The sequence below is a fragment of the Sarcophilus harrisii genome, chromosome 4 (assembly GCF_902635505.1).
Source record: "Sarcophilus harrisii chromosome 4, mSarHar1.11, whole genome shotgun sequence".
NCBI classification, from domain to species: Eukaryota; Metazoa; Chordata; class Mammalia; order Dasyuromorphia; family Dasyuridae; genus Sarcophilus; species Sarcophilus harrisii.
In genome coordinates this window covers 29,367,438-29,390,081 of record NC_045429.1, presented here as the reverse complement: position 1 = coordinate 29,390,081, position 22,644 = coordinate 29,367,438, and the positions used below count along the sequence as shown (strand labels likewise).

The window sequence follows — 22,644 nt, the reverse complement described above, 5'->3', positions numbered from 1 at the left end:
AGCCTGGGTGAAAGAGGGTGGGTCCTCCCACGGATCGCCCCCAATTCCTCAGGTTTCAGACTCACCCAAAGGACGCGAGGTCGCACCTGTACCAACAAGCGCTAGTTTCTTAGGACAAGTTTAATAGAGCTACAAAACATCCCCGGCTCAAGGCCAGAAGGCCGACTATGGTACAAACATCGTTAACACAGCACTTGGTCATTAAGAGTGAGAAAGACAGGCAGTGGGCAGCCTGGGCCAGCTGCCCCGAGGGAGGGAGGAATGGTCTCGAAGAAAGCACTGGTCCAGCTACCCCACACTTGGGCCCCCCTTTCGGGCGTCCACGTGAAAGCTGGGGGAAGATCCCGCACGTTTGTTCTGGGCCTGCGGCCAGGCCCCCTGGGGAGGCAGCCCTGGCCAGAGAGCAGCTCAGTGCTGCTTGGAGAAGTATTCTTTGCTGCCCCGGACGTCAGGCTTGATGGTATCGCTGCCAGGTTTCCAGCCAGCAGGGCACACTGAAAGACAAAAGGGTGGACCCCTCAGTGACCCAGAGCCCTTCCTGCCACCTTCAGAAGCTCACTCCTGAGAGGTGGGCGGAGGCTCCAGCACCAGTCCACAAACAAGGACACAGGCTTGGCGGGGAGGGAGAGAGGGAGACCCAGGGCATGTCCCTGCTCATGGTGCTCGGAGAAGTTCAAAGGGGCCTCAGCCTCTTGTGCTAGCCCAGATCCCGAAGTAGCCGACAGCTCAGGGACCAACTGACCCTGGCCAAGTCCCTTAACCTGCCTGCCTGCAGGGATCCGGGCAGACGCTGAAGCAGATGGTTTACAAATCCACAGAAAGGAATTAATGGTCCTCAGGGTCCTTCCCATGACACCACACACCGTCCCTCGGGGGGGGGGGGGAGCCACCACATCTAACTACCCTGAAGGTATCTGGCTTATCAACCTTGGCCACAAGTGCCCTGATCTTTGGTCACCAAACAAGACCATCTTAGGGAAAAGCAGGGGGCCAAAAGTCTGGAGAGCCCCACTGCCCAAGGAACCCCACATTCTAGATCACTGTGACTGCACTTCCCTTCCGACTGCCTCTGTGAAGCCCTGTCTCTCCTCTTCTCCTGGACAAGTGCTCCAAGGTCTCAGCCAACAGCAAGTGGCTACAAAGGCTTCCAGGGGCATCAGAACCTCAAGGAGCCACTCTGAGACATAGGGGCCAGCTGGGCCTTTATTCCTGTAATCCACCCGGATATGACCTGGGAACCCTCCCACCTGTCCCTTCCCTTGGGCCTCCCAAGTTTCTAGAACCCTTAAAAATCCTTATTTCTCTCTGATTATCTGCTCCCTGATAATTAGAAGTCTGTGAACTAAAGAAACAGGAGGGGGGAGGGGGAGAGGGGGAGTCAGTGCCTCGGCACCCCAGACAGGAGCAGCTCCTGGCTCTGCTTTCCAACCGGCCTTCACTCTTCCCAGGCCAAGGTCACCTCCACCCTGAGGCTGCCCCTCCCCTTCAGACTCCCCATACCTCCAGAACTTCAAGATGGATGGAAAAGAAAGCCTTTCCTCTCTCCACTTTGACAGTTGGGTGAGAAGGACCAGGAGCAGGAATGGGTTTAATTACTTCCCGTTTTGCTCAAACTTGACCCATTTTGGTGGAAGTCACTGTCAACACCCACCCCAGAGGGCCAAGATGATAAGCAGGACTCCCAGGCTCGTTTCTCCCTCCACACAGGCCAGCCTCTTGCCTTGTTTAACTCCCAGATCCTGGTCACCTGGACCAAACATCCTGGGTCTAATTGTCTTCTGAACTCTTTGTGTGACTGGCTCCCGCCCTTAACTAGGAAGCTGCCAAGTGCTGAACAATCTGTCCTAACTCAGGATCAAACTCCTCACCCTTCACTCTGGGTCAGGTTGAGACAGTCAGGCCGATGGCACACACATTCACCTGAGTAAGCTAGCTGGCAAAGCAACCCCACACCCAAGCCTCCTTCTGGAATGAGACCCAGGACCGCTGGCTCAGCAGCCACTGGCCCCTCCATCCATAGGCTGAGGCCTGGCCATCCTCTCCTCCCATCTGCCCACTCTTGCCCTCCCTCAGGCTTACCTTCCCCGTGCTTGTCTGTGAACTGGAAGGCTTGGACAAGCCGCAGTGTTTCATCTACAGAGCGGCCCACAGGAAGGTCATTGATGGTGATCTGGCGAAGGATGCCCTTATCATCAATGATGAAGAGACCCCTAAACAAGGAAGAAAAGGTACCTCGCTTTGACCAAATCCTTCACTCTGGGGTTTGTGAACTGAAACAGCTCTGGATTTGAGCACTTTTTATTTTTCTTTCCCAACATTATTCATAAGAAAATGTTTAAAAAATAATTGTACATGTGACCAAAAAGAAAAGATATTTTTACATGGAACTAGAGAAAATAAAAAATGAAAAATAAATAAACAAAAACAATCCTAATGTAAGAGAAATAATGTCCCAAGGACCATTTTTTGGCAATTTCTAGGATCCAACATCCAGGTGACAATACTAAAATTCTGTTACAAAGCAGCAATCATCAAAACCATTTGTTACCCATCTAAAAAATAGTGATGGATCAACGGAATAGGTTAGATAAAAAAGACAATAGTCAATGAAGAGTGTAATCTTAGATTATAATAATCTACTGCAAATACAATTCCAATAGATGTGGGATGGGAAATATCTACATCCAGAGAGGGAACTGTGGAGACTTAAATGACTCACAAAGCATGATATTTTCAACCTTTTTTTAGGTTTGCTTTTTCTTTACTGTGGTTTTCCATAATGTGTGTAATAAGAAAATGTTTAAAATGATTGTACAAAAATAATCTATAGCAGATTGCTTGCTGTCTTGGGGAGAGGGAAGAAAAAAATTGCTATTCAAAATCTTACAAAAATGTTTGTTGAAAACTATCTTTGCATGTAATTGAAAAAAATACAACACTCTTGGGGGAAAAGAAAAAGAATTAGACAGTTGCTTAACCCCACCAGAAAGCATCCACTTACAATCTATGGCAATGCTCACCTGAATGAAATTCCTTCATCGGCTTTTAAGATCCCATAATCTTGAGCAATGGTTCGTTTGGGGTCGGACAGCAAGGGGATATTCACAGCTCCCAAGCCACCTTCCTTCTTGCCTGTGTTGACCCTGGAGAAAATTAAGAAACAAGACAAACAGCAACTTAACTAGTGTGGCAAGTTTTTATTCAGCTATTTGACCTCATGAAGACAAAAGAACTCCACCATCTGCCCCAAGGTGCTTACAAATTCAATGGGGTGTAAACTAACTTTCCAGGCATGTACCAGTCCATTTGTGGCTTGCCGGAGCAGCAGCCCCTATGCCTCTAGATTCCTCAGCAAGGCCAGGGCGTTCCCTTCCTCTCACCAGCCATCCTCAATGTTCTCCCTCCCTCCTCATCTGCAGGCTTCCCTTCCAATTTCAACTCATACCTTATCTTCTCCAAGAAACTTCTAGTCTCCCCCCTCCCAATGAAACTGCTTCTCATTCACTGCCTAAAACCTGTTTGCACTTCTGCATTGTCTCCCATTAACATGTTTTGCTTTTTGCCTTTTCTTGCTTATATCCTCAGCACTTGACATGGTGCCTGCCCTTCACATAGAAGGTGCTGGATACCCACGTTTTCTCATGACAGACTGATTTGAGGCCCCTCTACCTCCAAGAAAAGGGGAGCACCTGTGAAGTGTTTACTGACTGGTCCTGAAGAGCTCCTGCTCAATCTGTGTATTTGATGAGGGCAGAAAAGCCTTGCCCTCCCTGTGCTGCTCCAAGCCCAGTAGCACCAACCAGCCAAGCTGGTCACCCTGGGGGTAGTTACCAGGCAAGGTGACAGAAGTGAGAGTCCACTGAAGCACCGATCACTTGGCAGTTGAGTTTCTTAAATTCTTCAGCCCGGTCACTGAACGCAATAATCTCCGTGGGGCACACAAAGGTGAAGTCCAAGGGGTAGAAGAACAACACAACATATTTTCCTGGATGGGAAAGGGGACTGGTGAGCTCAGGCCACCCGATTCGAGATGAAACTGGCAATTGCAATTGAAATCCCACTAGCTCATACCCAGCCAGATATAAGGGTCCAAGAGGCCAGACCCAAGTGCCTTCTCCCAAGGAATGCTCCTTGGGAGGAAACAGAGGCAATCTTGAGTCCAGGAGAAGGGCCGTGCAATGCTTGGCAATGCCAGCAGGCCTGTGCACAGACAAGTTACAAGCCAGAAGCAGGCCAAGGAGGGAGCACGAGACTATTTGTCCCAGATCCCAGCCCCAGTGGGTGCTGCCTTGGGAAAGCGCTCCCCTCCGCCCTTTCCCCCCATACCTGTACAGGCTCATTTCCTGGCAGGCCTACCTAAACCTCAGGTGCTCCACCCACCGTGCCAGCCTCAAGAGCTGCAGTCACCCCAGGGCAATAAAGTTAACCCTGTTAACTAAGCAGATACAAGCTCTTCTTTTATAACAGGAACAGGGACCAGTCAAGATGCTAGGGAAACAGGATTACTCTAAACGCAGACCCTGGGCCAGCCCTCCAGTGTCCTTTCCTAGTCCGCTTCTTCCCATGCCCTCTGCCAAGGCCTTCCTCCAGTTTAATGGACTTGACTCCAATTCTAGGTCAGAGACCGCCATGGAGATGCCATCCTTAGCCAGCCTGGTCAGGAAGGGGAGGCTGGGCCAGGCCTCAGCCTGGCACCAACAACTAAATGGCCGAGGCCGGGAGAAACACCAGGGTAAGAACTTTACTGTCAGTGAGGCAGCCAGGGAGGCGACAACCCAACAACAGGATCCCACACTCCTCCGCACCAGGGGTGCGCTCTAACCCGCACTCGGAGGGCCCAGCAGGGCCTAGGCTCCGAGCTGCTCTGTATGCCTCTGGCATCCCCTCTGAAAGCCAACCTCAATAGGAACATTGTTCATGCCCACACATCTGCCCGGGCCATCCCCCTCCTCAGCCGGCAGCATCTTGGCGCCCCGGCCCGCTCACTGGCTGTCCTCTGGGGGCAGCGCAAGGCACTTGCACATGTAGCCAAGGGCCCGAGGGCTGCCCCCTCCTCTGCCAACCAGCTTTGGTTACAAGCCCCAGAACCCACCCCAAGGGTCCTCGTGCTCATCAGCTCCCACAAGAAAGGCGACTGCAGCTGCTAAGGAATCGAGGCTCTCTTGGGCCCCAGGAATCGGTCCAATGCCTGGGCACTAGGGACCTGACTGCACCCCTAACATCTGCCTCGGGGGAGGGCAGTGAGGCTGGGCCTCCCCAGAGATCTAAGGGCCGCCCTATCACATGCGGAGGCAACCCCAGAAAAAGGAACTAAGGAGATTTAATGTAAATCAACACAGCTACGTTCACTTCTTCCTTCTATCTTTCCCCCCCTCTCTCCCACGTTCTTCCCTTTTGCTCTGATTTTTCTTTCAAGATGATTTATAAAGCAACGTGTTTTAAAAATATAAATTTACTTTTAAAAAGCGGAGGCAGAGGGGGAGGCCCAAGTATTCTCCCAAGAAATGAGCACAGACCAAAGAGGCTGGGGGGGGGGGGGATGCAGCCCCCCAGAAGGGAGACAGGGCTGGCGGCGGGACTCGGTTGAGCAGGAAATGTAAATGCGGCTCAGCAATCCCACTCACCTTTGTAGTCAGAAAGGCTGATGTCTTTGAACTGCTGGTCGGGCATAACAGCTGTAGCCTTGAAATTGGGGGCTGGGAACCCAATCTTAGCATTTCCCGCCGACATGTTGACAGAACTGGGGACGGAGAAAGAGGCCGCGTGAGGCTCCAGGAGAGGGGCCGCCACCCCCCACTTCCCGGGCGGCACTGAGCGCACAGCTCATACCCTCCGCCTCCGGGGCACACGCGGCAAGCTGCCAGGCCCTCGGAATGACCGATTTCCTTAAAGCAAAGCCCTGGCGGCCGCCCAAAGCTAGAGGGCAATCCGTGCGCTGGGAGGAGGGCGGCCTTGTGGGGGGGGCTGCTGCACCGCGGCCCCTCCCAAACCACCGGGTTCCCGCAAGAGGAGACGGCCAGTGTGGTCGCCACGCCCGGGACGCCGGCCCCAGTCACCGCCGAGCAGAGACGGGGATTGGGGCCGGAGGGATTTCCGGCCTGGGACCCCGACCACTGCACAGCCCCCCCCCCCCCCATCCCGGGGCTCGTCGCCTCATCCACCAGTAGGGGGCGGAAGCGAACAGGTGCTGTAAAGCACCTACTAGGTGCAGGGCCCTTGGCCTGGGGCTGCACCACTATCATTTAGGGGCTCCTCTCCAGATCCGCGCCGGGGTTCCTACGCCCACTTTGCAGCCGAGGAAATCGGGCAGACGGAAGCACAGGATCTGATCAGAACTTTGCATCAAAGCCCCGAGGGTCCCCGCTCCCCCCCCATCATGGCCTGTTTCCCAGGCTCCCCCGGTGCACACACGACTCGGGTCCTCGGCCTTTCCTGCCCGCCTCATCTCGGGACGTACGGGCAGAGGCTGCTCGCAGGAGGCCCACTTTTACAGAGAACATCGAGGCCAGAGGGTGTCGGGGTGGGGGGAGCTCTCGGAGGCAGCCAACCCCAAATGCTCCGGCCGCCACTCTCCCCGCCCCCCGCCTGGGAGGGCAGGGGAGGGGCTCCCGAGAGTGACGCGGGATACGAGGAAGGGAAAGAACTTTCCTGCAAGCCTCGGTTTCCTTCGCTGTCATACTACAGACTGTAACTCCGAGGCAGCTCGTGCCTCAGTTTCCCCATCTGTCTCCCCCCGAATGCCGGGCCCCCGGCTTCCATTCCCAAGATAGCTCCCCAAAGGTTCCCGAACACGCCCCCCCCCCGGTGGACCACGTGAACTCAGCCACCAATTAGCACCCTCGGGTGGGAGAGGAGGGGGACACCCGCCTTCTCGAGGACGTTCGGAGCTCCCCCGCCCGCCCCGGCTGCCCGGACGCATGGAGGGGGAAGCCCAGCTCCACGGCGGGCTTCACCAGCTCCCCGGCCTCACCAGCTGAGCCCGGCAGACAACTTCAGAGACAGACGACCGCGCGAGGAGGAGCAGCAGAACGCGAGGGTGGCGCGCCCGGCACCGCCTTTATAGGCCCAAGGTCTCGCGAGAGGCTGAGGGCGGGCGGGGGCGGGGCTTTGGGGAAGCTTTTTTGGGGAAGCCCCGCCCCCTTCCCTCTGCTCCTCTCCCTCCACATCCCCGCGTTCAGCATGACTCGGCACTTTCCCGGGGTTAGGGGGCAGAGTGCCGGGAGCCCCTCCCCTGCCCCAGCCCCGTTTCCTTGAGGTCACGGTGGGAAAGGGTAGAGAGCGGCCTCTCTGGGCAGAGAACCCCCCCCCGCGTCTCCCTTCCTGCTGCCCCAAGCGTGCCCGTGCCAGAGCCGGTGCCAGGGCAGCTTGGGAGCTCCCCGGGCCAGTGAAATCCAGGGCCGCTGGGACTTTCTAAAAGAATAATTAGAAGCAATAATAAGTAACAGCAGCATTTCGTTGGATGACTTAGGACGTAAATATAATTACCTGGCGGCTATTACGCCCCGCTGGGACCCACAAGCATCAGTGCCACCCCGGTGGTCCCCAAGCATTTATTAAGCACCTGCTGCGCGCCAGGCCCCAGCGGTACGGCGGGAGGCAGAGGCAGGTGGCCTCCGGGGAGGCCCCGACTGCGCAGCCCAACCTTGCCCTCCATGACTTGCAAGGAGGCACTGCCCGAGGGCAGCCCCTCGGAGGCGGGGGCGGGAAGGGGCCGATTCACCGAGTCAGGACTGCGAAAGCGGACGGGCGCCGCCCTTCTGGGGCCATGGAGAGCCGGAGGAACGTTTGGCCTCAAAAACGCCGAGCTGGGGGGACGAGCTTGGTCAGCCTGAGTCAGCAGGCCTCGGCCGGGCCCAGCGAGAGCCCGAAGGGGGGGCACTTGTCCCAAGCCCATTAAGCGCCCCCCCGTGGGCCTGGCCCACCATCGTGCAGCCTGAGGCAGGGCGCCCCGTGCTGCAGAGGGAATTCTTGTTCAGGTGAGGGTGGGGGAAGGAGCCGGGGGTGGGGGTGGGGGGGTCTGTGGGCTTCTTCCTCCCTCCGTCCCTTGGGGGTGGAGCCAGCCGTGGGGGAGGAGCCGGGGAGGAGGGGGAGGGGCTCTGTGGGCTTCTCCCTCGTCCCTTGGGGGTGGAGCCAGCCGTGGGGGAGGAGCCGGGGAGGAGGGGGAGGGGCTCTGTGGGCTTCTTCCTCCGTCCCTTGGGGGTGGAGCCAGCCTGGGGGGAGGAGCTGGGGGAGGGGGGGAGAGGAGAAGGGCAGCTCACTTTCCCACTGGTGGGAGGCATTTGTCACCTGAGCCGGGCCCTGCTCGGTCCCCACCCCCGCCTCCCCCACGTGGCCTTTGTACTCCTCGCGGCTCTCTCCCTGGACCAGGAACAAATAGTCCTAGAACTCATTAAATACTTGTTAATTGATTAGGTGTTGGCCATTGGGGGAGTGGCTGGGGGGGGTGACAGTGAGTCTGCTCTAGGCTGAGGCAGGGAAACAGGGGGGCTCACGGCGCCCCTCCCCCCCCCTCGCAGCCCGAAGGTCTCTGGGGTCGCGCTGGCCGGACCGTGAGCAGTGAGGCTGGAGCCCAGCCCCCCTGATGCGGCCTCCCCAGTCCCATCCCCCCTGTACCCCGCCGGCCCCTCCGTGACACCAAGGGGGGGGGAGGGAGGGAGGGCCCCGCGGCCTCCAGGGCATCCTTGGTCCTTCGCCATCATAGCGGGGACGTCTAAGACCCTTAGGGCCATGTAACCTGTGGGGAAGTCCCTGGGGCCTCGCTAGCTTCATTCTGTAGCCAGAATTCCCACCGTTATCATTCTGGAGGATCTGGCCCCGGTGAAACTTTTCTGACCGGAGGAAGAAAGAAAAAGAAATAAAAATGTCAACAATGGGGTGATTCCAAGCAATTCCAATAGACTTGTGACGGACAGTCATCCGCATCCAGAGAATCATGGTGTGGATCAAGGCGAAGTATTTTCACCTTTTGTTTTTTCTTAATTCTACCCCCCCCCCCCCTTTTGATCTGATTTTTCTCATTATGGGGAAAAGTTTAGAAGAAATGCACACATTTATCTACATTGAATTACTTGCTGTCAAGGGAGGGGGGAGGAAGGGAGAAACATTTGGAACACAAGGTTTTGCAAGGAAGGATGTTGAAAATTGCTTGTATTTTGAAAAATAAAAAGTTTTTACTTTTTTTTTTTTTAAGTGAAAAGAAAAGAAAGAAAAAGGGAGCTGATTCACCCACCCAGGGCAGTCTCCAGGGAACAGTCCCACGTCTGGGTCTAGGTCTCTGGAAAATTTATCCTCTGAGCAAGTGAGTTCAGGGTCCTTGTGCCCTGAAATCTTGAAGTAGGAGACAGACTAGAGGTGTGCCTATGGAGATATTTCTATAGCACTTCCTTCTGTAGAGGAGGAGAAGGAGGAAAGGATGGGAAGAGTGGAGACAGACAGAAAAAGAGAGAGCAAGAGTCAAAAAAGTCTAGAACGGGGAGCTTTCAGATTGTCCCTTCTATCGACACCCAAAACCCTTTCCGGTCTTGTCTGTCTGACAAATTGCCTACTTTTCTCTCTGTTTATTCATCCCTACAGTGCTCCCCTGCAAAAAACCAAAAGGGTGCTGACTTATGGGGCTGGGTGAAGAAGGCATTGGAGAGCCACATGGTTCTGCTTTAGCCCTGCCTCCTACAAGATGGTAATCACTCCTTGGATGCAGTCATAGAGGGCAGGCTTGTCAGTGATCAGAAATGCTCTGATTCCCCTAAGTGGGACCAGACATCTTCCCCCACAGACTGTCTTCTCCAGCTTCCACCCAGAAGTGCCTGGGACTTTATGTGGCCTGAAAGCTGTTAATGAGAGACTACCTGTAATTTCTGCTAGTTTTCTTAAGAAACATAAAGTGGAACTTTCAGTTTTTCCACTTTAATAGGAACTGCTTCCATCCTCTGCCTGCTTAGGTTGCCCTTTGTCTTTGGGCTGGGGTGTGAAAGGATAAGACAGGTAAGGTGGGTCAGGGATCAAGGTTGTGCCTTAGCAGGTGGGGAGTGGCTTTCTGGCCGATTCCCCTCAAGTCCCCGCTATCAACAATGCCCCAGAATTAAGGCTCAGCTTCACTACCTCTGAGGAGACCAGGGGGTAAGAAGGTAGCAAACTGTGTAGTGAGTGCTGTAGGTAGTTTTAATTAGAGATACTTCTTTAGGACTTCTTCCTGTAGAGGAAGAGAGCTTGGAAAGAGGGAGGAAAGACAGACAAACACAGAGAGACAGAGGAAGAGGAGACTCTCAGAGACAGAAAAAACAGTGACCTGGCAGCTGAAATCAATACAGCCATCCTACTTCCTAAGACAAACAACAACAAAAAATTTTAAGGTAAAAAGGTCTCCCTGACTGGATGCTCTGTAACTGGACAACTGGGGAGCAGCTGAGGGTGTCAGAGTTAATCCTGTGGCTTTCCTTCCAAGGGGAGGGTTAGATAGGAAGGATCTGGGATTCCCGCTCTAGGCCTAAAGTTCCCCCCAGCTCCCAATACCTCCCAAATCTGTGCCTCTGAGGGATCGCTCTAGGAAAAGGTCAGGGAGGAAGGAAGGAAAGACAAAGGTGTGGATATTTTCCCCTGGATTATTAAAGTTTCAGTAAGAGGCACCCCAACCTCTGGGCTGCATTAGAACCTCATAAAACCCAATTGTGGATTGTTACCATCCCAGACTAGGTATGACCTGGGTATCTTCTGGCAAAACTGAATTGTGGAACCACAGTTGGAAAAGATGTGGGAAGGACTGAACCAAATGTATCTAGAAGGGAAACATCCACTTGTTCCTTTGTGTCTTTTATCTGTAAGGTCTTTTTTATCAAAAGGAATTTTCTTTGATTTTGTCAGTTTATCAAAGGGAATTGTCCCCTTTGATTTTTGTCAAGAGTCATCCCTTTTTCCATTTTTCCTTTCACATTGTCTCCCCTCATAAGGCCCATGATACCTTGGATGAAATGTTTATCTTTGGGCTAAAAGAGATTGTGAGGGATGTAGAAGACCCTTACCCCAAATGACTACTCAGAGATCATTCAGTAAAAAAAAGCAGAAAAGTTGTTTATTGAAAACCTCTGGAGGATGAGCCTTCCTATCAAGAGATAAGAAAGAGAAAGCTCAGGTAGGAGAGCTAAAGAAGTAGTAAAGATACATAGCTTTTATACAAGAGATTACATCATAAGGAAGAGAGCACTGAGAAGGGGAAGGGGAGGCATCTAATTGGTTGTTGCTATTTGGGGAGATTGGAATGGAAGATTTCAGGGAAATCTGATTTTTAGGAAACAGAAAATCAGGCCTTTGGGCTGAATCAAGCAGATAGTGGTCCCGCTAATAGGCTAAATATCGATAAATGTCAAATACTGATAAATGTCATCAGCTCAGGTTAAGCAAATATGTTTCTTACTGGCCAAGACTCAAGTAAATATGGGCCTGCACATATTATACAGGTCATCGGGGAAACACAGAAATAACAAAAATAAAATACAGAAAAAGAGTTCATACATTCCTGTAAGTTCTTCACTTTCTCTCTCTCTATTTCCCACAAGATGATCAAATGATCATTTTTAATAAGAATAAGAACAAATAAATAAAAATAAGAATAAAAATTATTTTTGATAACTTGTTGACCTTGTTAATAAAATGATTAAATTGCCTCCTCCTCCCCCCTAAAAAAAGAAAAGATGTGGGAGGACCAGAGATATACAACATGATGCCCTCACTCCCTGAATTCTGGACTACCAGATGAAAACATAATTGGAAAGTATTTAACGAAATTAAAGAAAAGGAAAAAACACATAGATAACACTACATTTTAAAACTGAGTCAATACTCAGACAACAGGGATTCTTAAGTATGGTTTGGCACCTCCATTTCTATTAGAATTTGAGACCATGGTCTCATGGTATCCTCCATCCACTTGGATAGACCTTTCACAGGATCCCTACCAGGTAGGCAGTCATCCAACTTCTGCAGAAGTACAGTGTCTCTGGGGAAAGTAGGTACACATTTTGAGAAAGATGGGAGTAAGGTACTTGTATAGGAGAAAATTGCGGGACCTTGTGGTGGGAAAGTAGACTGGTGTGGGATGGCTAATCTTGGCATTAGCTATTAGCTTTATTTGGCATTAGCCTAATAAATAATAATTATTTATTTATAATTCTTTATATTAGTATGCCATATAAATCTAAATATAATAAACAACATAAACACATAATTATAAGTAGAATAAATACTACAATATAAATAGAATAGAATAACAATTCTATTATTTTAAATGATGAAATAAATAAATAAATAAACCCAATAGCTTTTTAGGCATTAGCCAGAGGAGTTCCTGGGCTTGTAGTTCAGAGGGAAGCTTTTGTATTATCCACCACCTCCAGGGACAAATTCAGTTATACTTTCTCTTTTAAAAAACAAAAACAAAAACTGTTGTTTAAAAAAAGCTTTGGCTTCTAATTACCAAAGCAGTCTGAATAGGAAGGTGGAGTTAGCATCTACTTGGGTTTGTGACTTAATTCTTACAGCCTGTCAGCTTCTTACATCAATAAAATGGAAGGACAATGAAGGTACTTACTGAGCAGCCTGAGAAGGGAAGATCCAAGCATTGACCATGACCTTGGCCGAGAAATGACAAAGCTTCCTAAAATGGAAGAAAATGGCCTTGGCTCACCTAAGCCTCCTCTTCTCCAGACAGCTCTAGCTAGTCCACCTTCCCTGTTTCAAATCCACCTCCCCACCAGTCTAGACACACTGAACCTTTTAAAAGTTTGTATTCCGTAAGTACACAGAACACTCTACTAGGAACTTTGATAAGGAAAAGTATGGCAAGACGTTTGTTACCTTTTCTAAAAGTTCTAAAAGTTCTGGACTTGAAGAATCTGTAATTTGGTTGGAGTGAGCATGTCCTCCACTAAGCTTCCATCAAGTTCATAAAACTCTTTCCACTCTTTTCTACATTTATCACATATATCATTTCTTCCAGCAGAGTAATATTTCATTACATTTGGGTACCGCAATTTGTTTAGTCATTCCCCAATGGATAGACATACAATTCTTAGAAAGTGATGCTATAAATTATGGGGATTTTCTTCTTACTGATAGCTTCCTTAGGGTTGAAGTCCAGTAACAGAGTCTCTGGTTCAAAGGTAAAGACATTTTAGTCACTTTATTGCTTTCTAAAATGATTTTCCAATTTAACAGCTTCACCAACAATATATTAGTGTCCACAACCCCTCCAAAATTCTCATGTACTTCTGTGATCTAGCCTGGTAAAATCTGTAACCAGTCTGTAAGCTCAAAATCAATGCCAGTGATTATTATTAGCTTCTGTCCTCATGTTACTCTGTCTCTTGGGCTGACTGCTGCTCATTGTCTGCCAGCTTGGGGTGGAAGCCACTGATCTTCTCTGATGTGTTTGTTCACGAGCCAACTCCTATTTGCTGCCTAACTTGAGCCTTGTGTTTCCAAGCATTCTGCCCAGTTTTATATAATTAATCATTCTTCATGTTCATGCTTCTGTGCTATTAGTGAATTTTCTTGAACTGGACTATGCCTTTGCAGCCTCTGCATGTCCAATCCCTGGGCTGTGTCTTGCTTGGTACTTTGCTAAATGCTTGGTACAGTCTTGTCCTCCTGGCACTGGGCTGGGGAGTTGCCCCATCATCCTGGGCTGGCAGTTTCACTTCAGAATGGGTTACACCACTGAGGGGAGTCACAAGGTAAATCCCCTGCAAAGTCCTAGGTAGGGCCTGATGTGGGAAGCTGCAGGGTTAATAGAGGCAAACAGGTCCTAATTACATCCTAGGTGGATCTTTTAAATTATAATGACTTCCTTGTGTTATGGGGTTATGTAATTAGGAAACCACAGGGTTTCTTAGACCAGAAGGCATGAAGGAAGTACCAGGATTTTATCTGTCTTACTTTAGGAGGGTCTATGGTCTAGGTAAGTACCAAGAGATTGGGTATCAGAAAGTGGACTTCTTTGGCAACTGAGGATGCACTGAGGAGTAAGGGACCCCTCACTTCCCATTCTCCTAACTGGATTTCCTGACTTCAGGTGCCCCCCTTACCAGTCTATCCCCCTCTACACAGCTGACAAAGCAATTTCCCTAAACCCAGCCGTACTCGTTACTCCCTACTCATTAAGCTTCATTGGCTCCCTATATCTTCAGGATCAAACAGAAATCCCTCGGCTTACCCTGAAGAAAGCCTTTCACAACCTAATACCTGCCTATCTTTCCAGGCTTATTATATATAACAGAATGTTGATAGTTCCCATCACCGGTTTCCCCTTAAAAAGTCCCCTTCAGAAGGGGAAGCAGCTGGCTCACCTTTCCAGAACTTAGCTTTTGCCTCCAAGGTTTATCCCCCTAAACCAGGGAAGAATTGACAGCTTTGTTACTAATGGCTCTCTGCTCAGGGATGCTCCTATTTAAGAGAACTTGGGCGTGGCTAGGGGTACTCCTTCTATACTTCCCTTATATTTTTCTTTGTGACTTCCCAATGGCAGCTCTCTACAGAAACCTTTTCCAGAATCTGTACTCATTTGTGGGCAAAGTCTGAAACAGTTCTATGTTATTTTTAGTCCAAAACTGGAACAAAATGAAAGTATCATAAATTATCTAATATTTAAAAATAAAGAGGTTTGCTTGGCCCTAGCAGAGGAAGGCCATCCAGAGAAGAGAAGGGATGACCACCCAGAATATACCTTTGATTCTCCAGAGCTGTCTGTGCTTGTGTTGGTCTGTAGTCTTCCTGAAGGAGGAGCTTCCACCCTTATTCACCAAGAAACCAAAAGTTGAATCTGCTACCCAAACTTTATCCTATCCTGATCCAGTTAAAGCTCCCAGGACACATTCAATATCTTTAAAGGAAAAACCAGCCTAAATTCCGTGGGAGTAATAGAGTCAGTCAGTAAACATTTATTAAACAACTACTGTGTACCAGGCATTGTGCTAAGCACTGAGGATACAAAGAGGGGCAAAAGACACCCCTCACAGCCTAATGGGAAAAACTGCACATAAACTACAAACAAACCATAGACAGGATAACTTGTGTACAATCAACAGAGGTCAGACACTAGAGTTATGGGGGAGTTGGTAAAAAGCCTTCCAAAGGTAGGATTTCAGCTGGGACTTGAAAGGAGCCAGGGAAGCCAGGAACAAAGATTAAGTGGGAAGGCAGAAAGGAGAAAGAAAAAAAAAAAAAAACAGACAAAAAATCCATATTCAGTCTTCACATAGTTCTCCCTCTGGATGTTCACCTTCACTTCTTAAAAGTTAGTTTCCAGTTTCTTTCAACAGTCAGGTAAGGTGCAACCTTCTGCAGGAAGCCATTTCCAATGTCCCCAATACCTTGTATAAATTTTACTTCTATGGGGCCACAATTCTCCTCTCACAGAATGAAGGGAGGGACCATCCCACTTGTGTCTTACTTGTAATGCTGTGCTGCAAAGAGAGTAGGCATTTAAATTACATGCTTTTGGATTTACTGATAGTGAGTTGTATCATAACTAAGGTGTAGCAAAAGGGGCTTTGTCCAAGATTAATGGAATAAGATTTGTCTCCTCATTGTCAAGGAAAATTAATTCAAATGGATATTTTGTTTGTTAAAACAAGTAAACTCAGATAACAAAGTTCTCACCAATCTGCTCTGTGCAGAAAAAACAAAATAGCTTTTTCTCAGGGAAAGTTTTGTCCTGTATGAGATAAGCCCCAACCCTGTAGCAGAGACTGAGATAAGGCTCCAAGGGAGCCCACAGGAAAGAAACTTCCTTCATTCAGCCTCGTGCCCCTGACCTGGTATGATTTCCCTGGGAGGCCCCTGTGTCTTATGATGTCCCCCTGCACTGTGGTGATAAGAACCAGGAAAGAGCCTTAAAGTATAGCAGGTGCCTGACACCCCACCCTCCTGGGATCCTCACTGGAGCCATGGGGCAGGGAGTGGCAGGTGTCTCTACAGGTAGAGCTTCCCCTTTCACAGATAAGGGAATTCCTCTGACTTTGCTTGTAAATGGCACCTGCCAGTGAAAAGCTGGGCCCCCAGCAGCCCTTGAACCCCAAGCCTTCTTCCTCCTCTCCTCCAGCCTCCTCCAAGGCACCTGCCACCCACCCTCCATCCTGGTACCCCGAATTTCCCTACTGCACAACCCCAGTGATTGCCTACTGTCCCGGCCTTGCTTCAGTCCCCTCAAATGTGGAGGTGAGACCTTCATTCACAGCATGTAGTAAGAGAGGGGAGTCTTTGGGACCTTGTTCTTCTTTCCTCATCTTATATCTCTGAGGCTTCATGCCCTCCAAGAAGCATATCTGATAACTTTTTTCTTTTTCTCCCATTCCCCCTTAAAACTCACCAGTGATTGTCCCTCCTCCCATCCCAGCCAAATGCACTGATCTTTTCCCAGATGGCTTCTTGGCTGGCCATTTGGGGCTAATATCCCTTTGTTGGGTTCTTTTCCTAAGTTTGATTGATGTCTTATGATTTAAAAATATCTTAAAATAATATTTTATCTTCCTTTAACATAATTTAACATGGTTAGCCTGTATCAGATACCATGCCTCTTGGGAAGGTGAAAGGGAAGGATGGAGGGGAAAAATTTGGAACTCAAAATCTTATAAAAAATGAATGTTGAGAACTGAGACTAAGTGAAATGAGCAGAACCAGTAGATCATTATTCACGGCAACAACAAGACTATATGATGGTTAATTCTGATGGTTCTGGCCCTCTTCAACAATGAGATGATTCAATCCAGTTGCAATTGTTCCGTGATGGAGAGAGCCATCTGCACCCAGAGAGAATCATGGGAACTAAGTGTGGATCACAACACAGTATTTTCACTCTCTCTGTTATTGTTTACTTGCATTTTGTTTTCCTTATCAGGTTTTTTTCTTTCTTTCTAGATCCGATTTTTCTTGTGCAGCAAGATAACTATACATATGCATACATATATTGGACTTAACATATACTTTAACATATATAAGACTGTAATGTCAAAAGAAACTGAGCAATACAGAGATTAGAGACCAATTCAATAGTTTATTAAATGGAGAGAAATACTGGGACCAATGGATCCCAGGGTCTAGCCCCGAGTATCGGGACAGCAAGCCTTTTATGGAATAACAAGAACATAGACATAATGCAGAGACCTAGGTGGAAATAGCCTCATAGATGGAGGTTACTGATATTCTAATGACATTAAGGAATGTCTATAACACCTTTATCTCAACCATTAAGAGGGGACAGTCATAACCTTAAGGCAGAATACGAAATAGGACAAATGGAGGAACTGGTCACCCCATTAAAAGTGACCTTTGGCATTACAAGACCACCTGCCATCTGCGGGAAGGGGGGAGGGGAGGGAAGGGAAAATTTGGAACAGAAAATTTTGCAAGGGTCAATGCTGAAAAATTACCCATGCTTATGTTTTGTAAATAAGAAACTATAATAAAAAATGAATGTTGAAAACTATTGAAATGCCCCGACAAGAGAAAATACAGGACAGACAAAATAATGAAAATTTTAGAGCATTTATTGCTAGCTACTGACCGAACCCCACCAGAACAGGGCAGTCAGTATCAAGCCATTTCAGAGACACATATTTATAGAAAGAAACATAAAAGTTCCCGAATACATTTGTCATACTAAAGGAATTTCATCCTAGACAGGAGGCAAAGATTATCGCACTAAGGGTGCCATTTCCAGACGGCAATAAGACTATTTCTTTATTCTTATCATGTTGTCCGGGTCGTAAGTTTTTTTAGGGCAGCACATCTAGTAACAAACTTCTAACTACAGAGTTTCAAGATTATGTTTCCCATGGTGCAAAGGGATGTCCTTCCATTTCATTATCTTTGTGTGTAGTGGGAAAAAATAAAATAGTATTTACAGACAAAATAACATTTTATTTTCCCCCAATTAATGTAAAGACAATCTTTAACATTCATTAAAAAAAATTGAGTTCCAAGTTTTCTGCTTCCCTTCTTCCCCTCCCCACACCCTGAGAGAGTGAGCAATTTGGCATAGGTGATACATGTGTAATCATGCAAAACATTTTATTATACCTTATGTTTTGACATCATAGTCATTTCCAGAAATATTGGGTCTTGAACCTTCCTTTGTAAAAAAGAAAAAATAATGAAGCAAATAAATAAATAAATAAATAAAACCCAAAGCTTGATGGGGAGGCAGGAATAGATCCCAAACTTCCTCTCTGGCTGTGTTCCCACCTCCTGCAAAGAGAAAGGGAGTCAGTTATTTTATTATCAGCTGTTCAGGGAGCCAGAGTTTGGCTTTCTTTAGATAACATCATTTCGATCGTCTCAGCTGCTGTGGTCCATCACCCTTCTCTTATCTTCTGGGGAACTTCCTGCCCACCTTCTCTCATCACTTCTGTCCCATATGGTGGCTCCCACATCTCAGACTTAGTTATTCTGGCCTCCATGCTCTGTCAGGATGACTGACTGGCTATCCCCTGGGCACTCTGGGAAGGCCCATCCATCCCTTTTTGTGTCTTCCACCTGTGCTCCCAGAGGAGGGCAGAGAGAGAAAGTAAAGAGAAATAGGGGTAAGAGAGATTTGGGAGTTTCTCCTTAGACCCAAATCCTACACACTTCTCTTTATTAGTCAAAGATTTATTCAGCACTTACCATTTTCTTTTTTCAGTATTTAACATTGCATCTCCCTCCTAACTACAAGTATAAAAACAATGTTATTCATTAGTTTTTAAAATTTTTTTGAGTTCCATATTCTCTCCCTTCCTCTTCTCCCCCTTCACTTAGAAGGGAAGCAATTTATATAGCACCTACTGCTTTTTAAACTTTTTTTATTATAGCTTTTTATTTACAAAATATATGCATGGGTAATATTTCAGCACTGACAGTTGCAAAACCTTCTGTTGCAATTTTTTCCCTCCTTCCCCCCATCCCCTCCCCCAGATGGCAGGTTGACCAATACATGTTAAATATGTTAAAGTATAATTTAAATACAATATAAGTATACATGTCCAAACAGTTGTTTTGCTGTACAAAGAGAATTGGACTTTGAAATATTGTACAATTAGCCTGTGAAGGAAATCAAAGATGTAGGTGGGCAAAAATATAGGGATTGGGAATTTTATGTGGCGGTTCATAGTCATCTCCCAGAGTTCTTTCTCTGGGCGTAGTTGGTTCAGTTCATTACTGCTCCGTTGGAAATGATTTGGTTGATCTCATTGCTGAGGATGGCCAGGTCCATCAGAACTGGTCATCATATAGTATTGTTGTTGAAGTATATAATGATCCCCTGGTCCTAGCACTTATTGTTTTCAAGAGAGTTGGCCACCTCCTAAGAGGGGCCTAAGCCCCCTGACCAGGGCTCTGGATTCAGATCCTGTCCCTGCTGCATCCTGGTTCTGTGACTCTGGACAAATCACGAACCTGTCTCCATAGATCAGGCAATTGAGATTATAAAATGCAGAATAGGTGTTAACCCAGACTAGTGAAGGATGCTTCCTCACCAGGGACTTCCCATACCTAGGGACAAGCTACATGACATGTGTTATAAATACACCGAGCGCTGGATTTGGAAACAGGAAGAACTGAGTTTGAATCCTGCCTAAAACACTTATTAGCTACATGATCCTGGGCCAGTCACTGAGCTGATTTCCATCTCAGTTTCTTCATCTATATGATGGGGTGATAATAGCACCTCCCTCTCCAGGTTGTTGTGAGGATCCAATGAGATATTATTAGTAAAGTCCTTAAAGAGATGTATAAATGTCAGCCAGGGTGTGACACTTTATTGAACCGTCCCTGTGGCTGCATGTTGGTTTAGAAAACCACAGATTAACATTATCTAGCTTGTATTGTAATTTTATTTATTTTATTAAATATTTCCCGTTTATATTTTAATCTGGTTCCAAGAGTTTTGCTAGGGGAGTGTGACCTGATAATTCAGGGCTGATTGCCAGCTACTGTTATTACCAATATAATCAAGGTCTGTCCTCCAGCTCAGTGTCAAGTGCTCTGGGGGCCCTGGGGAAAAAGGGAAGAGAATAAAGATCTAGGAACTGCCCTTACAGACTCCCAACAGAGCCAGGGGCTCCCCTAGGACTGAAGGTAAAGGTGCTTCTGCCTGGCACCTTCCAGGAGCACCTACGATTTTCAAACAAAACCTGGAGATACAGAATTGACAAGGAGAGAAAACATCTGGGAGGGAAGGTACCGATCCAGAGGAGGCAGCCATGGGAGGAGGAGGAAGAAGAGCCAAGGAGCCAGGGCTGTGGGGCAGAAAGGAGGGTCCCAGGCCCCTCCCAGGGGGCTCTGCCAAGTGAGGAAGGTGGAGTGGGGACTCCCCAGTGACTCACCAATTGTGAGTCCTCTCTGGGCTGGCCCCAGAAGCCTGCAGGTTCTCCTGCCCCCTTTCCTCCTACCAGACCAAGCCTGATCAGACCCCTGCCCTGAGAGACTACAAGTCACGTGGAGAAAATTATGTCTTTCTTTATTTCTTTCTTGGTCTCACTGGAATATCTGTGTTACTACAAATGCAAAATGTCAGTTCAGGCCCGGGCTGACCATGGGATGGAACATATGGGAGTATCTATGATGGGACAGCCTGCCCCTGGGGGAGTCTGGGCGGGCAGAATCTTGCTCCTGGTAGCTGTGCCCGGCTTTTAGGATCTGGGCTCCTGGCTCAACAACCTGCCTCTTGCCCAGCCGGGCCCCAGGAGACAAAGCAGCTCAGTCATGCCCAGCCAGACACTTTCTGAGAGTCTCACCCACTTGGAGCCGCCCAGCCCTGCCCTCAGGGAGTTTAACTGTTTACCCCTAAGTGAGAAGCTGGACTGCAAGGTGACTACTTCCAGAAGGACAGAGCTGCAAAACAGAAATCCGTTTTTTCCCTTTAAATCTTTCTCCTTCCCAAAGTCCTTCTTAGTGCTAAGGGTACCAGAATCCTCCCTGTCTCCTCCCTCATCAGTATCCCATCTGTTGCCAAGGTCTTTTGATATCACCTTTGCAGCATCTCTCCAATACACCCCTGGCCATACACCCAGAGCCTCCTGCCTGGACCTTTGCTCCTGGGGGGGAGTCTCCCTGCCTCAAGTTTCTCCCCTCTCCAATCCATCCTCCAATCATTTGTCAAACTGCTGTGGCCACATTTATCCACCTGCTCGATCGACAAGTGGCTCTCTATTATCTCCATCATCAATTTGTCATTTAACGTTATGCCATAGTTCTCTTTTATTGTCCTGACTCAGTTTCCCTAATTATCCTCAGCCTGCCTCAGTTTCCCTGCTTCTCAGTTCTACAAAAACTTCCCTCCCTCTTTCTCAGAATACTTGATAAGGATAAAAGATCTTATATTTTAGAACATCAGAATGCCTCTCCCCATCCCAAGCTATTAGAACATCAGATACCATCTTATCAAGATGCATCTCCCCATGTCTGAGCTTCCTCCCCCTGATTATGTCATCCCCATCTCCGGATGGGGATTATGTCATCCCCACCCTGTCAGGATCCCCTTCCTGCTCTCAGCACCCTGATTCCGCCCCTGCCTCACTCTACCCCCTGAGTCTGAGCCACGTGTATATATGTCATTGAGAACTCTGCTGGATTCTTAGAGATGAATAGTCTCCTTCAGCCCTGGGACCAAACCATGGCTCCCTTTGGTCCCAGTAAATCTCTCCATTTAATAAACTATTAAATACTCCCTAATCTCTATCTTGCTCAGTTTCTCCGGCATTACAGGTAGACTGGTGGATGGTGCATTGTGCCTGGAATCAGGAAGACTCATCTTCCTGATTGCTCTTTCTGGAACATCCAATTGCTTCTCAACGGCTAAGCTCTTCTCTGCAACTCCAGCCTTTTCAGTGACTAAGTTCTTCTGGGCCTCGGGAGGATAGCTGGTCTTTTCAAAGGATGGTGAATCATCAGGAAAAACTTCATGGAAGAGGTGACTTCTGAGGTAAGCTTCAAAGAGCCAATATAAGCTCAGCAAGCATCGGACAGCTTAGGTTGGCTCTTGAGGGCCTAGAACATCAATCAGAAAGTTCTAAATGTCATTACTTGGCCCTTGATCCTTTTTCTAATCTGTCTTTTCAAATTTATTCTCTTCTATTACTTATAACTCACCCTTTCTTCTCATTAGACTCCTTCCTTTTGATCCTGCTTTCAAGCCTTTGCTGATAGAGCTGGGTCCTGAATCAGCCCAATAATGAATGCATAAAGTCATGACATTATTCAAAATTAAATACAAAATATGGTCACTGGTTGCAGCCCCTGGACATATGCAATGAAAATTATTTTTTAAAGTTTTAAAAAATCTGTTTATTAACATAATACAATGAGCAAAAAATAAAATAAATATATTTTGGATTTGTTTATTACAAAGTAATAGATACTTATTATTTTGGAAGATTCTTCAACCCTGAGGTCCAAAGATTCTTCTGGAGAATACTTTCTCACCTTGGTCCATTTGACTGAAGGTCAAGAGGCGAGGCTAGAAGATAAAAGTTAGCATCGGTTGATAGGCAGTTGCTAGGCGGATAGCAATACACATGACAACCCGAGAGACACAAATGAGTATTTTTAGGATTTTACACAGCCTCACAGTGACATTGTTGGTGGTTAAAGGAGCCTATGACAGACTGCTTAGCCACTTTC

The 22,644-nt window shown here is 47.8% G+C and overlaps 1 protein-coding gene across 1 annotated transcript; it reads right to left on the bottom strand.

The window, feature by feature from the left end:
- Positions 1-102: 102 nt before the first annotated feature.
- On the bottom strand, positions 103-7,071 carry PRDX1 (peroxiredoxin 1). The gene is made up of 6 exons (XM_031969217.1): positions 6,971-7,071; positions 5,625-5,740; positions 3,832-3,985; positions 3,021-3,143; positions 2,080-2,210; positions 103-494 (listed from the first exon to the last, which is right to left on the bottom strand). Exons 2-6 carry the CDS (start codon positions 5,728-5,730, stop codon positions 409-411), a joined length of 600 nt encoding a protein of 199 aa, XP_031825077.1. The 5' UTR covers positions 5,731-5,740; positions 6,971-7,071; the 3' UTR covers positions 103-408.
- Between the last annotated feature and the right edge of the window lie 15,573 nt (positions 7,072-22,644).

Excerpts from the sequence above, each read along its gene's own strand:
- PRDX1 (XM_031969217.1), bottom strand. The coding sequence starts at position 5,730 with ATGTCGGCGGGAAATGCTAAGATTGGGTTCCCAGCCCCCAATTTCAAG. Across the intron at positions 3,144-3,831 it reads CACTTCTGTCACCTTGCCTG|GGTCAACACAGGCAAGAAGG; the intron begins GTAACTACCCCC and ends AATTTTCTCCAG. Across the intron at positions 495-2,079 it reads CACAGACAAGCACGGGGAAG|TGTGCCCTGCTGGCTGGAAA; the intron begins GTAAGCCTGAGG and ends TTTGTCTTTCAG.